Source organism: Cyprinus carpio, chromosome A18 (assembly GCF_018340385.1).
Source record: "Cyprinus carpio isolate SPL01 chromosome A18, ASM1834038v1, whole genome shotgun sequence".
NCBI lineage: Eukaryota > Metazoa > Chordata > Actinopteri > Cypriniformes > Cyprinidae > Cyprinus > Cyprinus carpio.
The window spans coordinates 22345564-22357702 of record NC_056589.1 but is presented as its reverse complement, the minus strand read 5'-3'; the positions used below and the strand labels follow the sequence as shown (position 1 = coordinate 22357702).

The 12139-nt window shown below is 35.8% G+C and overlaps 1 protein-coding gene across 4 annotated transcripts in view; it reads left to right on the top strand.

Moving 5' to 3' along the window:
- Nucleotides 1–12139, top strand: part of LOC109109916 (cadherin-13-like) — a 283438-nt gene that overhangs the window by 262764 nt on the left and 8535 nt on the right. For all 4 annotated transcript variants that reach the window (XM_042775469.1, XM_042775468.1, XM_042775471.1 and 1 more), the window contains one exon: nucleotides 11424–11654. In XM_042775469.1, the coding sequence (XP_042631403.1) occupies nucleotides 11424–11654 (231 nt within the window). The remainder of the gene's footprint in view (nucleotides 1–11423; nucleotides 11655–12139) is intronic.

The following is a 12139-nucleotide window of genomic DNA, read 5'->3' as shown; positions in this document are numbered from 1 at the left end:
TCCCAGGCAGATCTAGTCTATCACAGACTCCCTATTCCTTGACAATCTGCCAGATGATTGCATGACATGAAAGTCACAGTGGTCACTAACAGGCTATCGATCTAGACTGGAGTCCCATGTCTTTATTTCAAGGGCTCAGATGATTGTTGCCTCTCTCTCTCTCTGTCTGACCGCTGACCACAGAGAAGGCGAGAGCGTTGATTGAACAAGAATGATAGAAGGGAAAGGGAAAATGAGAAGATGCTGAGCAGATAGAGGAGAGAGTAGATAAGACTGGGTGGAGAGTTGATGTAGTTTAGTCTGTGTGTGCTTGTAAACTGTTTTCTACCCTTGTGTGTTTACACATATGACTTCGTTTTAAAGGAGCAGATCACCTATACAAAGATTGTTTTCTCTCCTCATGTCATTCCAACCCTGTATTAATTTCTTTTCTTCTGTAAAGCATGTTAGAGATGGGAGACAGAATGTCAGAATGTTGAAAGTTGGTTGATGATTTGCATAGAAAAGTTTGGGGCTGATTTTAAAAATGTTTTTGGAAGAAATCTGCCATCATACACACACACACACACACACAAACACACACACACACACACACACACACACACACACACATATAATATATATATTTATACACACACATATATGTATGTGTGTGTGTGTGTGTGTATGTGTGTGTGTGTGTGTATGTGTGTGTGTGTGTGTGTGTGTGGCATCAACAGAATGAAGGAAGGTAAAAATTGAGCCTACAAAAAAGGCCTATATACAAAGGCCTATTTTTTCCTTATTTTGAGATTATTAATAATGTGTGATTGCAAGAATGGTTCTTAGAGTGTGCGGGAAGAAAATCCAGAACATAGACTAAAATTCTGTGGTAGCAGTATGGAAAAATCAGTCCTACAAACCTCTAACCTGCAGCTGAAATAAACTGATCCATTTTGCAGCTCCCAGTGTGTGAAGTTGCAGACTCACTGGAGTGGTGGGGAGCTGCTGAAGTGCTACACTTTTCTGAGCCTGGTGGGCTCAGTCTTGTCTGTCAGCCGGAGGTTAATGATTCAAGTCCTTACAACATCTGCTGGAGCTCAGCTCAGAAGGTTGGAGATGGAGGGGCTGCACTATTTCAACATTGGCAGAGGGTCCGTCATTTAGAGGGCCTAATCAGTTGTTTCGGTGTGAGACACAGGGAATTTTTTCTTGTTTCTTCATTCCCCACTGCGCCAGCATATGTTCACCCATTCCATCACTCTTCAGGGTGTGTGTGTGTGTGTGTGTGTGTGAGAGAGAGTGTGAGAGAGAGAGAGAGAGTAATCCGCCCACCATGTTTATGTCCTGCTCCTATGGAAGTTTGGTTAGCTGCATAAAGTTGTGCTCATACTACTCTTTTTATTTATTATTATAATCATTATAAGTGTCTTTACTGTTACTTTTAATCAATTTAATGTGTCCTTGTAGAATAAAAGTAATAATTCATAAATAAATAAACCTACTCACCCCAACACTGCACAAAATATTAAGCAGCACAACTGTTTTCAACATAGATAATAATAAGAAATATTTATTGAGCACCAAAAGCATGTACTTTATATTCATTTTATCAAGGAGTGCTTAAAAATGCTTTTTATAATCCTTATTTTTCAAATAATGCTAAATGTCTTACGGATTCTGGAGTTTGTAAAGTAACCGAACTGTAAAAGATTTATGTTCTGGTGTAAGGCTAAAATTACATTTCTTTCTTAACTTGCTGCTTATTCAGTGAATTTCACTTCTTCCTTCCCATGAAAAATGTGCCTTATTGAAGAAGTCTTCTATGTAGGGCACATCTTCCTGCATCTAGATATACAATATCGTCATTATATTTCACCTGGAAACATAAATACCATCAGGAAGCTCAACACCACTCCTCTTCTAAGGAACAGCACGCTGTTGTCACATGCTGTGCTTTCATTTTATGTCACAGTTGCCCACGTCTTTGCATTTTATTTAAATACTCAACTGCTGATGTGCATTTGTCATTTAGGGCCGGCAATGTATTATCAGGAATGTTGCTGCACAATATAAAAGCCTCTTTATGTATGCATGAGAAGTTTGCTTGGAGCATTAGCATATGCCTCTGAGACCTTTGAACATCCGCATTGTAGAGAGAGGAACTGCATTCATCGCTCCAGTACGACCAATCTAGCTCCGGGCACTTGTTTTTGATTGTTGTTTAGTCCTTGCTAATCTAATGTAAAATTGTTAATATTGTTGTAGCTAGTGTGTTAGAATTGGACAATCCTTCATCAAGGGCCTGATTAGTAAAAAATCTTAAGAAAAAAAAGGTAAGAAAGTTCTTAAAGGCATAGTTCACCTGAAAATTAAAATTCTAACACAAAACAGACCATCCACCACATTTAAACCAATACTTACCAAAAAATAATCTTTTACCCACATCATAACAAAATACCATCTTTTTTTCTCACCATAAGACAGAAACTCATACAGGTGAGTAAATAATGACAGATTTTTCATATTAAGGTAAATTATCCATAGTTTATAAGAATGTGCAATTCTTGAAAAAAAACTTCTCCAACTGCTCAAATAATTTCTAAAGAGCAACTTATTTTCTTTAGAATAAAATATCAGCAATGCATCCAATGATTCTAACTATCTATCAACCTACATATGACAATCTACCATCCATCCATCCATCCATCCATCCATCCATCCATCTATCTATCTATCTATCTATCTATCTATCTATCTATCTATCTATCTATCTATCTATCTATCTATCTATCTATCTATCTATCTATCTATCTATCTTTTTCTGTATGTCTGTCTGTCTGTCTTCCTTCCTTCCATTAATTAAATAAATAAATTAATGAATTAAATAATCTATATAATAATTTAATTATTTTTAAAGAATTTTTTTAAGAATCTATAGAATAATTGTATTATATTTTTTATCATATATAATAGGAATGTTTTGTGAATGTGGTGAGCATCTTTCATCATTCAGATTAATATAGCGTTGTGAATTTTTTATTTTTTTTTATTTTTTTTTTACTTCTTTGAATTGTTCAGAGTTTCACTTAATTTTTTGATTTATCTTTCCTTTACCAACTGAGAAGAGCAACAGTTAAAGGGAAGTCCACAAATGTTTGCCTGTGGCACTGTTGTGTCCATAATTGGTGCTCTCCAATTTAGACACTTTTCTTTTGGAAGAAAACTCCAAGCGAGAGACAGATATCAGCAGAGATGTGTTTCATTCCCAGCAGATCCTCTCTGGCACTGTACTTTGAAGTAGAATGAGGATTTTCAAAGTGGCACAAGGGACGACAAGAGCTCTATCCATTTCTCGTAATAAGATCTACCCAGAAAGCCAATAGTACATCATGATTCTTATCATCCACAGCTTTGGTTTCTCCACTGCTTCTCACTCTGATCTCTCTTAAAAGTCAAAACAACATATTTCCACCTCATCTGGCTCTCAAGTGCTATAAGATAAAAGGAGGCTTGACTTCTGTGCACTTCTGTGTTAAGACATGCTCTTTGAGATAGAAAAGGTGCTTTTACAGTGGAGAGAAATATGTAGGTGTTGCCTGTTGCATATTGTCTTGGTTTTGTGGAGAACAAGTGCTTTGGTTGGTTGCTTTATCAAACTAATAAGACACAGCAAAACACACACAGCGCACTCTCAAATTATCGTCCCCCGTCTGCTGGGCTAAATTGACACTGATTGGTTTCTGCAGACACTAGAGAATCTTTTTTTTTTTTGTCTCTGGACTTTGAAGTCTGAAGTGAGGATGGAAGAACATTTGTATCTCTAATAATGCAAATCCTGTCACGTCCACTTGTGCAGTTTTCAAGGGGGAAATAGAACTTAATCAAATATACTCTCTTCATACAACAAGGGGTCTTTGATGTAAAGAACGATGTAAAGCCCTGATTCAATACTGATGAAAGGATGATCTAGGCATTGTCAAAGCAGAGGTAGAGAGTTCCTTCACTCCAAGTTTCTCATTAAAAGGAACCCATGAGGCTAATCAGAGTTTTTGTTCTAGAGGGACTTGGCAGATTTAATCGGCTCTTCATTGTCAGGTTCCAGCTGAGCTTCACATGAAGCAAAAGGGCCTGCCTTTAATTGCAGATCAATTTTCTCCCTTGTTAAGTTGATGGAATGTCAACTGCTATATGTGGTTGTGTGCTGGACTGTTTCTCTACAGTCCCTCTAGGCCTGATTCAGAACTCAGTGGTTGCTGGAAGGGGAGCATGCCAGATTCCTCTTTCAAAGATGAAGTGCATGTCATGTTAATATTTTTTCAATAGGTTTTGTGCAATATTGTGCAGTATTCATAAGGTGTCTGAATATAACCTCCCTTGTGAGGTTGATGATATTATTAAAGGCGTGTAATGTTGGGAAAGATTTCAATATCAAGAATCCTAAAAAAATGTATCATGTTTTCCACAAAAATATTAATTATCGGCTGTTTTCAATATTGATTAGTATTGACCAAATCAGCATATTAGAATAATTTCTAAAGGTTAATATGTGTCACTGCAGACTGGAGTAATTACTGCCTAAAATTCAACATCGTCATCAAAGGAATAATCATCAAACTTCAAAGGTGTTTTTGATCAAATAAATGCAGCCTTGGTGAACAGAAAGAAAGAAATGGAAAGGAACCTTCCACTAAAAATCACCTTGGGACCAGTTAGTGAAGTTATTTCTGAGAAACAGTCTAGCATCATTTGTCATTCATTTTGAATCCAGTGCAGTGATGTTCTTAATGTGACCTCCAAAGTTTTTATGCATGTCCAAAAATGTTTTGTGGCCACTCTGTATCTACAAATAGAACATTTACAAGCATTGATGAATTGAAAAAGCTTAGGAAGTTTTTTTTTTTTTCTTAAGAAATTCACTAGTTAATGTGCTGTTACATTACGCTTATATACTGTAAGTCATTTATTCCTATAGGTCTTTGCACTGAAGCTTTCTCAGCATGCCAAAGCAGAGTGAGAAAAGAGACATCTGCTCGAGTCCTGTGTGTCCTCTCAGAGTCTGTCTCACTGGGTGACCACTGCAGTGAGCAACCACACACTCCACACCCCCACTGTGCCTTCCCTTCTGACTCAGACACCCTCCTGATTACATCCCATTCACATCCTTGAGCTCAACTGTTACTTCATTGTTTTTTTTTAAAGAATTTGTATCTATTTAAACAATTTGTCTAATAGTTTAGCAGCTCTAATTATCATCATCACAAAGCTAGTGAATCACTCTGTGGATTCTTTCTTTGTCTTTATTTTATACTTTTGCCACTAGCCATAAGCTTCAGCAGAGATGGAGTAGAAAGTCCCAGAAATCATTCATTTTCAATGAGAGCTGGTGATTTGAGACACAGTGTGGAAAAGTGCCTGTAGGCGATGCGACAGAGTTGAGCAGAGTTTAACTGAAATGCAATGACTTCCAATGGGAGAAAGTGGAGCTCAAGTGAGCCGCCACCTGATACAGATTGTTACTGCAGTTGGGTAGAAATGGTTGTAGAGCATGGCAATAGCACAGCTAAAGGTCATGGGTGTTCAGGGAATGCTGGAAATTATAAAAATGTATACCTTGAGTGCAGGACTGCTTTGTAGTCTAATAGTCTAACCAAATGCATATATGCAAATTATTTTCTGCCTAAATGCAAATGATTTTGTGGGTGGTTTTTAACTTTTCCAAAGAACTGCAATTCTTTTCATACATTTAAGAGTTGTTGTTGTTGTTGTTTTCTTTCTGATTTTTCTGTGCGTAATGGAACTTTATGGCATTTAGATTTAGGCATTTAGCAGATACTTTTATCTAAAGTGACTTACAAATGAGGAGCAGCACAAGCAATTTATCAGAGTCAACAATGTTTGTAGTACACAGTGCCAAGTATAAGCTAAATTAGCTGGAGCAAGCTAGAGCAAAAGTGAAATGTAGAAAAGTAGAGAAATAGAAAACAGTGAGTGAAAGAGAGAGAGAGAGAGAGAGAGAGAGAGAGAGAGAGAGAGAGAGAGAGAGAGAGAGACTGTGAATAAACAGTAACAGAGAGTAATACAGACAGAGAAACATTTGGTATCAGCCCAGGCTGCTGTGGTCAATTGGACCATCTTCCGGGGAAGCATCAGGTGGAACAATGGGCCAGTGTGTCAGTGGCAAAATAAAGAAACTCACTGAACCAAGGGTCTGTCTTTGGGGTCTGAGGGGATGAGATAGAATCCTGTACTGTCACAAAATCATTAATGCAACCAATGGCATCAAAAAATCCTTCCCCTGAGACTTTTGCAGTATGTGAAATTTATTTACAGTGTGCAAGCTGTATGCTAGCCATAAAATAGGAATAGTTTTTACGGACATAAAAAAAAAAAAAAAAAATTAATGCAGAAGGAAAAGTTGCAAATTGCAAATCTGCTCACGAACAGCTGTGAGGCTGAAAAACTGTCTATCCCATCCATATCAACAATGTTTAGTGATGCATTAGAAAGAAGTTTAGAGAAGTGGGAATTGGCTCTCAGCAAAGTCAGACAAAATATGAGCCTATATATATCAGCGTACCATAAAAAAGGAGAAAAATAAATCACTCTCATTATGAAAGAGAAAGGAGACAGCATCTGAAACATCCAGTCCCATTACATGCTGCATATGTAATAGACATATTTATGCAAACAACTCTTTTTATCCATATCTCATGAATATCTTTTATCTCAATGCTGCTGGTTAAACAAAGCCATGTGTACTCAGCTATTCATGAAGTCTGCTATATATTTCCACTCACGTTTACCTTAATCAATACTGATGTTACAGGGGTCATCGGTTTCTAAGATGAAAGTTATTAAGTGATAAACTGCAACATGAAACGCTGATGCTCATTTCTAGAACACTTTATAGTGCATCTAAACGTGTGTAATAGGCCTTCAATGTGAGTTAGAGGATGAGGGAGCTCTTAGCACTGCCGAAGATAATTATGATGATGATGCTGATGAAGATGGCAAAGACTATGGAGCGATCAAGCTAGGGAATGTTTCTTTTTTTTTTCTTTTTCTTAGTGAAGACAAAAATCTTTAATGCTTTCTAACCACGTACAGCAGCCATGTGTAAATGGGAGGATTTGCATTCCCTCATGCATATATGTCTTCTCTGAGTCCCTCAGCACACACAGAAGAGCTTCATAAAGCCTGGCTGATGAGATTTGCTTGCTTAGGCGATGTACGAGTTTATCTTCATTTTTGCTTTGCTGGAAATGTACTGTACAGTTGGAGAGATAACTTTTGCAGTTGTATGATAGAGAGTTCATGTATTGCATAATGAAGTTCAGCATTCTTTTTCTTTCTCCTTTCTTTCTTTCTTTCTTTTTGTAGTTACTCCATACCTTTATGATTACTATTTTTCTTTCTTTCTTTACTTACTCCATACCTTTATTACTATCTATCTATTTTCTCTTTCTCCTTTCTTTCTTTCTTTCTTTTTGTAGTTACTCCATACCTATAATAATAATAATTATTATATTTATCTACTATTATCATATTATTCATTGTTTATTTATTAACTGATTTTTGCATTCATGAATGTTTTATTATTATTATTATTATTATTATTATTATTATTATTATTATTATTATTATTATTATAAATTAATTTTTCATTATGTGTTTATTTCTTGACTGATTTCTGATTTCTGATTATTATTATTATTATTATAAATACATTTAAATAAATATAAATATGGTAATCCCATACCAAATGTATGAATGATATTTTATTAGATCAAACTAAGCATCATTTATTTTAAGGACAGAACAATAAAATTTTAAATAGATATATTTTTAAAAAAATGAAAACAAAAAGGGGTTTTAACACGTGTCATTTGTTTTGTGGTTCTACTTGGTTTGATATTTAATAATAATGCATTGAAATGAATAATTTTTAAAAAAAAACTGTGAATAAAGTGCCCAAATGCTTTTTTGAGTACCACTATAGGACACCATGTCCAGAAACAGAAGAAGTGGACTAAAGTGTGTTTGACTACAGGAAGAGTAATATTTCAGAGGGTCAGATGGTACTCAGCATTGTTACAACCTGGACCACCTAGACACCCAATTCTCTTGAATGACAGAAGTGTTAGTCGATTTATGTTGACAGAACTGACAAGGCACATCAGAGGGAAGAGAGATACTGGAAGTGCAACTCATGAAAGTCCCAGCCATGCTCCACTTATGCACCCTTCCCTGTGGGCACCATGCTCCTATAGCGCATAGACCAGAGTGATGATGATAATGATAGAAAGGAGAAAGACTTATGGTCTCAATATGCACAATAATTCCCTTGTGCAAAGCTAAAATATTTCCATAGTCTTTTGGGAGGAAAAAAATACATTTCAGAATAGATATTTGGAGGTCAGTGGCAATATGTGGAATGTTTGTCTTCACCAAACCAAAACTAATTATAATGAAGTTTCATATTGCTGCTGGCATTTTGCTCATTTCACAAAGGTTGGAAGTGTTTGCTTTTCATCTTCTATTTAGATTCAGATGCATTTCTAATGTCAGTCAAAATTTGAGAGACACAATATATTAATATAAACTATAGTAGTGTGTTTATGTAATGTCTTAATATAAACTTTATTGCATTTGCCTTTATAGATAAACCTTACTTGAGTGTGTAGCAGTGTGGTACATTAAATATGAATATATCCAAAGGCTTTTTTAGTGTCTATATTCATCACAGACATGATCTCTCAACCGAACACTCTTCGTTCCAGTGAAATAACACAAAAACATTCTACCAGATACTTCACGGTTACAGATCTAGTGACAAACAGAGGCTTTTTTCATGTTTATTCATAAAAGTTGACAAGGAAGACTTAAACTCGCAACGTCTTGCACTGTAAGGAATAGTTCACCCAAAAATTAACATGTGCTGAAAATTTGCTCACCTTTAGGCCATCCAAGTTGTAGATTAATTAGTTTCTTCATTAAAACAGATTTGGAGAAATGTAGCATTACATCACTCGCTCACCAATGGATCCTCTGCATGGAATCATCAGAATGAGAGTCCAAACAGTTGAAAGAAGAAAAAAAAACATCATAATAATCCAAGTAATCCAGACTCCGGTCCATCACTTAACAGCTTTCACTTTCAACAACAGAAGTCAAAGCTGTGTGTTTGTAAGAAACAAATCGATCATTAAGATTTTTTTTTTTTTTACTTCAAACCGTTGCTTCCTGCTAAAATATGAGTCCTGTACAAGATTGCTTTCTCCAGTGAAAAAGTCATCTTGTCTGAATCAGGAGAGAAATATGCACAGATCAAACACCATTTACAAGCAGTGGTCCAAAACGGTTTTAAACAAATATGTTGGTGGATTTCGATTTTGAGAGGACAACGGGGGATGGACTTTTTCATTGGAGGAAGCTTTATCATTGACTAGAATTTTGGCCAGTAACAGGTTTAAAGTTAAAATGCCTTAATGATGGATTTGTTTCGTTCAGACATGCAGCTTTTCACTTCACAATATGCTTATTGATGAACTGGAGTCATGTAGATTACTTGTGGTTTATTGTGATGTTTTAATTAGCTGTTTTGACTCTCATTCTGATGGCACCCATTCACTTCAGAGGATCCATTGGTGAGCAAGTGATGTAATGCTAAATTTCCCAGAATCTGTTCCGATTATGAAATCTACATCTTGGATGGCCTGAGGCTGAGTACATTTTCAGTAAATTTTGGGTGAACTATTCCTTTAAGGACAAAAATGTTACTCTGAATCACATCAGCTCATGCTCTGCTAGGTGTCCGAGCCCCCTAAATCCCCCTTGAATATTCTGGAGTTGTCCCTGCATGCTTCTGGGATTTTTATCTGATCTTGTTGTTTGGGTCAGAAAGCGGTCAATAGCTGTTGTTATGAGCAGGAACCTAATCTATATTCAGTCACTACCATATACCAAAACAGCCATATTTATGTAATACTTGCCTTGACCTTTGGCGTCTTTCAATCATAGGTTTGCTCACTGGTGTTAAAAGCAAAGCAATGGACGTATTTACTAATGCACAAACAAGCCACTTCTAAATTTTTTAAGAGTTCATGATTTATAAATCAGAATGCTGTTATCGCTCATGGCGGGACATGTTTATTTCTGTGAAGCATACTGAGAAATCTGCTGCTTTTATGGTGTTAGGCAAGACTGTTGCTTTTGTCCACGGACACACATTCTTTTCATATTGTGAAACATCTTGTTACATACTTGACAATCTTTTTTGAGCAGAAAATCAATAAAACATGGCAAGGACGTCATTGTTCAACATCGAAACACTATTCTGCAGGGGTAGTTTAGAGATTGGAACAATTGGAACAAACCTGATTTCTTTTTCTACTGAGACATTACTTGCTCCCATGTTTTGACACCGTGCCTTTTCTTCTTCCTTTGAGGCCTGAGCGTTCCTGACAGTACGAGGACAAAATCATTCTGTAATTACTGATCCTGTCATCGGATGTTAATTGCGAGTGACCTCCAGGGCTGTTTATAATTATGCAGTCCTGCAATAACTGCTAATCTCCTAGAAACAGAATATTTCAAAAGCCTTGAATAATGTATTTTTTTCACTGTGCAATATTCAATAAAGTGCAATCTGAATCTTTCAAATTGAGATAATTGTTGTTACTCCAAGTCAGAAAATGAATGATTTGATCTGCTGTTATTTTCCCTTCTGTGTAGACATTGATTGGTGTTGTCTGTGTTTCTGATGCATACAGTCTGACCTTTTATTTTTTTTTTTTTCTTGTGCCTCTGGTTTTAAGAGGTCTTTAACCCACTTTGCTTTACAGTAACAGTCAGTCGGCGTGAGGTGCTGGAGCTTTGAGTGCAGTGATGAGTGCTAAGTACAATCCTCCAGTGCATTTAAAAGATAACTATTGATTTGGCCTATAGAGCCAGAAAGCTGCAGTCTGGTGAAGGACTTTCATGCGATTGCGAGAATCAAAACTGACCAATTTACTTTCTTAATACTTTCTGTTGAAAAAAATCAAAACTATTTACCTATTTAATAATTCACAATATATAATAAAAATGATACCCAAAATTATTTATTTATTTATTTATTCATGTATTTATTTACCTATCTCTCTCTCTGTCTGCCATCATCCATCCTTCCTTCCTTCCTACAATCTATATGAAATGTTGCCTTAAATATAATAATAAGTTTAAGTATTACTTGCTAAAACTAAAATAAAAATGTATGCAAACTAAATAGGCATATTATAAAAGCTAATAAAATTGCAATAACACATAACAAAATGACTTAAACTTAAAGCTAAAATTAAAAATAAGCGAATTCAAAGTATTAATTAAAATCTAAATACTACAATACTAAAATTACTTAAACTGTTTACTTCTTTTTAACGTTTTGCCTTTTGTCTCAATAGGTAGTCCACCTGCCTCGGGCACAGGTACATTGATAATCACTATAGAGGACGAGAACGACAACGCTCCCTACATCTTCCCCTCCGTTGCCCGCGTGTGTGAGGACTCTAAAGACATGAATGTGGTGATCGGGGGACGAGACAAGGACATTCATCCTAATACAGATCCTTTCAAGATCGAGCTTGGCAAACAGCCAGGACTGGAGAAAACATGGAAAATCTCCAGGATCAATGGTAAATTAATTCTCAGATGGGACAGAAACAGGCACTGACCCACGGTTAAACACATGCCGGCTATTTCTAGGGCCAGTTTGAGGAAAGCCAATCTGTGCTTTCACTAAAGGAAAAGTTTACCTTAATATAATTAAGCTTAATTGATTTATTGTTGAGTAATCATTTTCAGCACAAGCACATTTATTAAAAATGTGATTAGGGGGTGTAAACGCTACATACACAGGCATAAATTACTAAAATTCTCTATAAATTAATTACTTAAACTGCAAACATTGTGTGCATTTAATTGATCGTTAATTGTAATGACAATCAAACAAGAAAATTCCTAAAAAAATAAAATAAAATAAAAAGTTATGGAGTGCCACTTTGAAATAGCTTAGATTTTTGGGCAAAATTGACTAAGATCATGATATTCAGTCAAGAAAATTACTGAATATTAGCATCCCTTGGATCAATAGCGTTATTGTGGCAAACTATTAAAAATA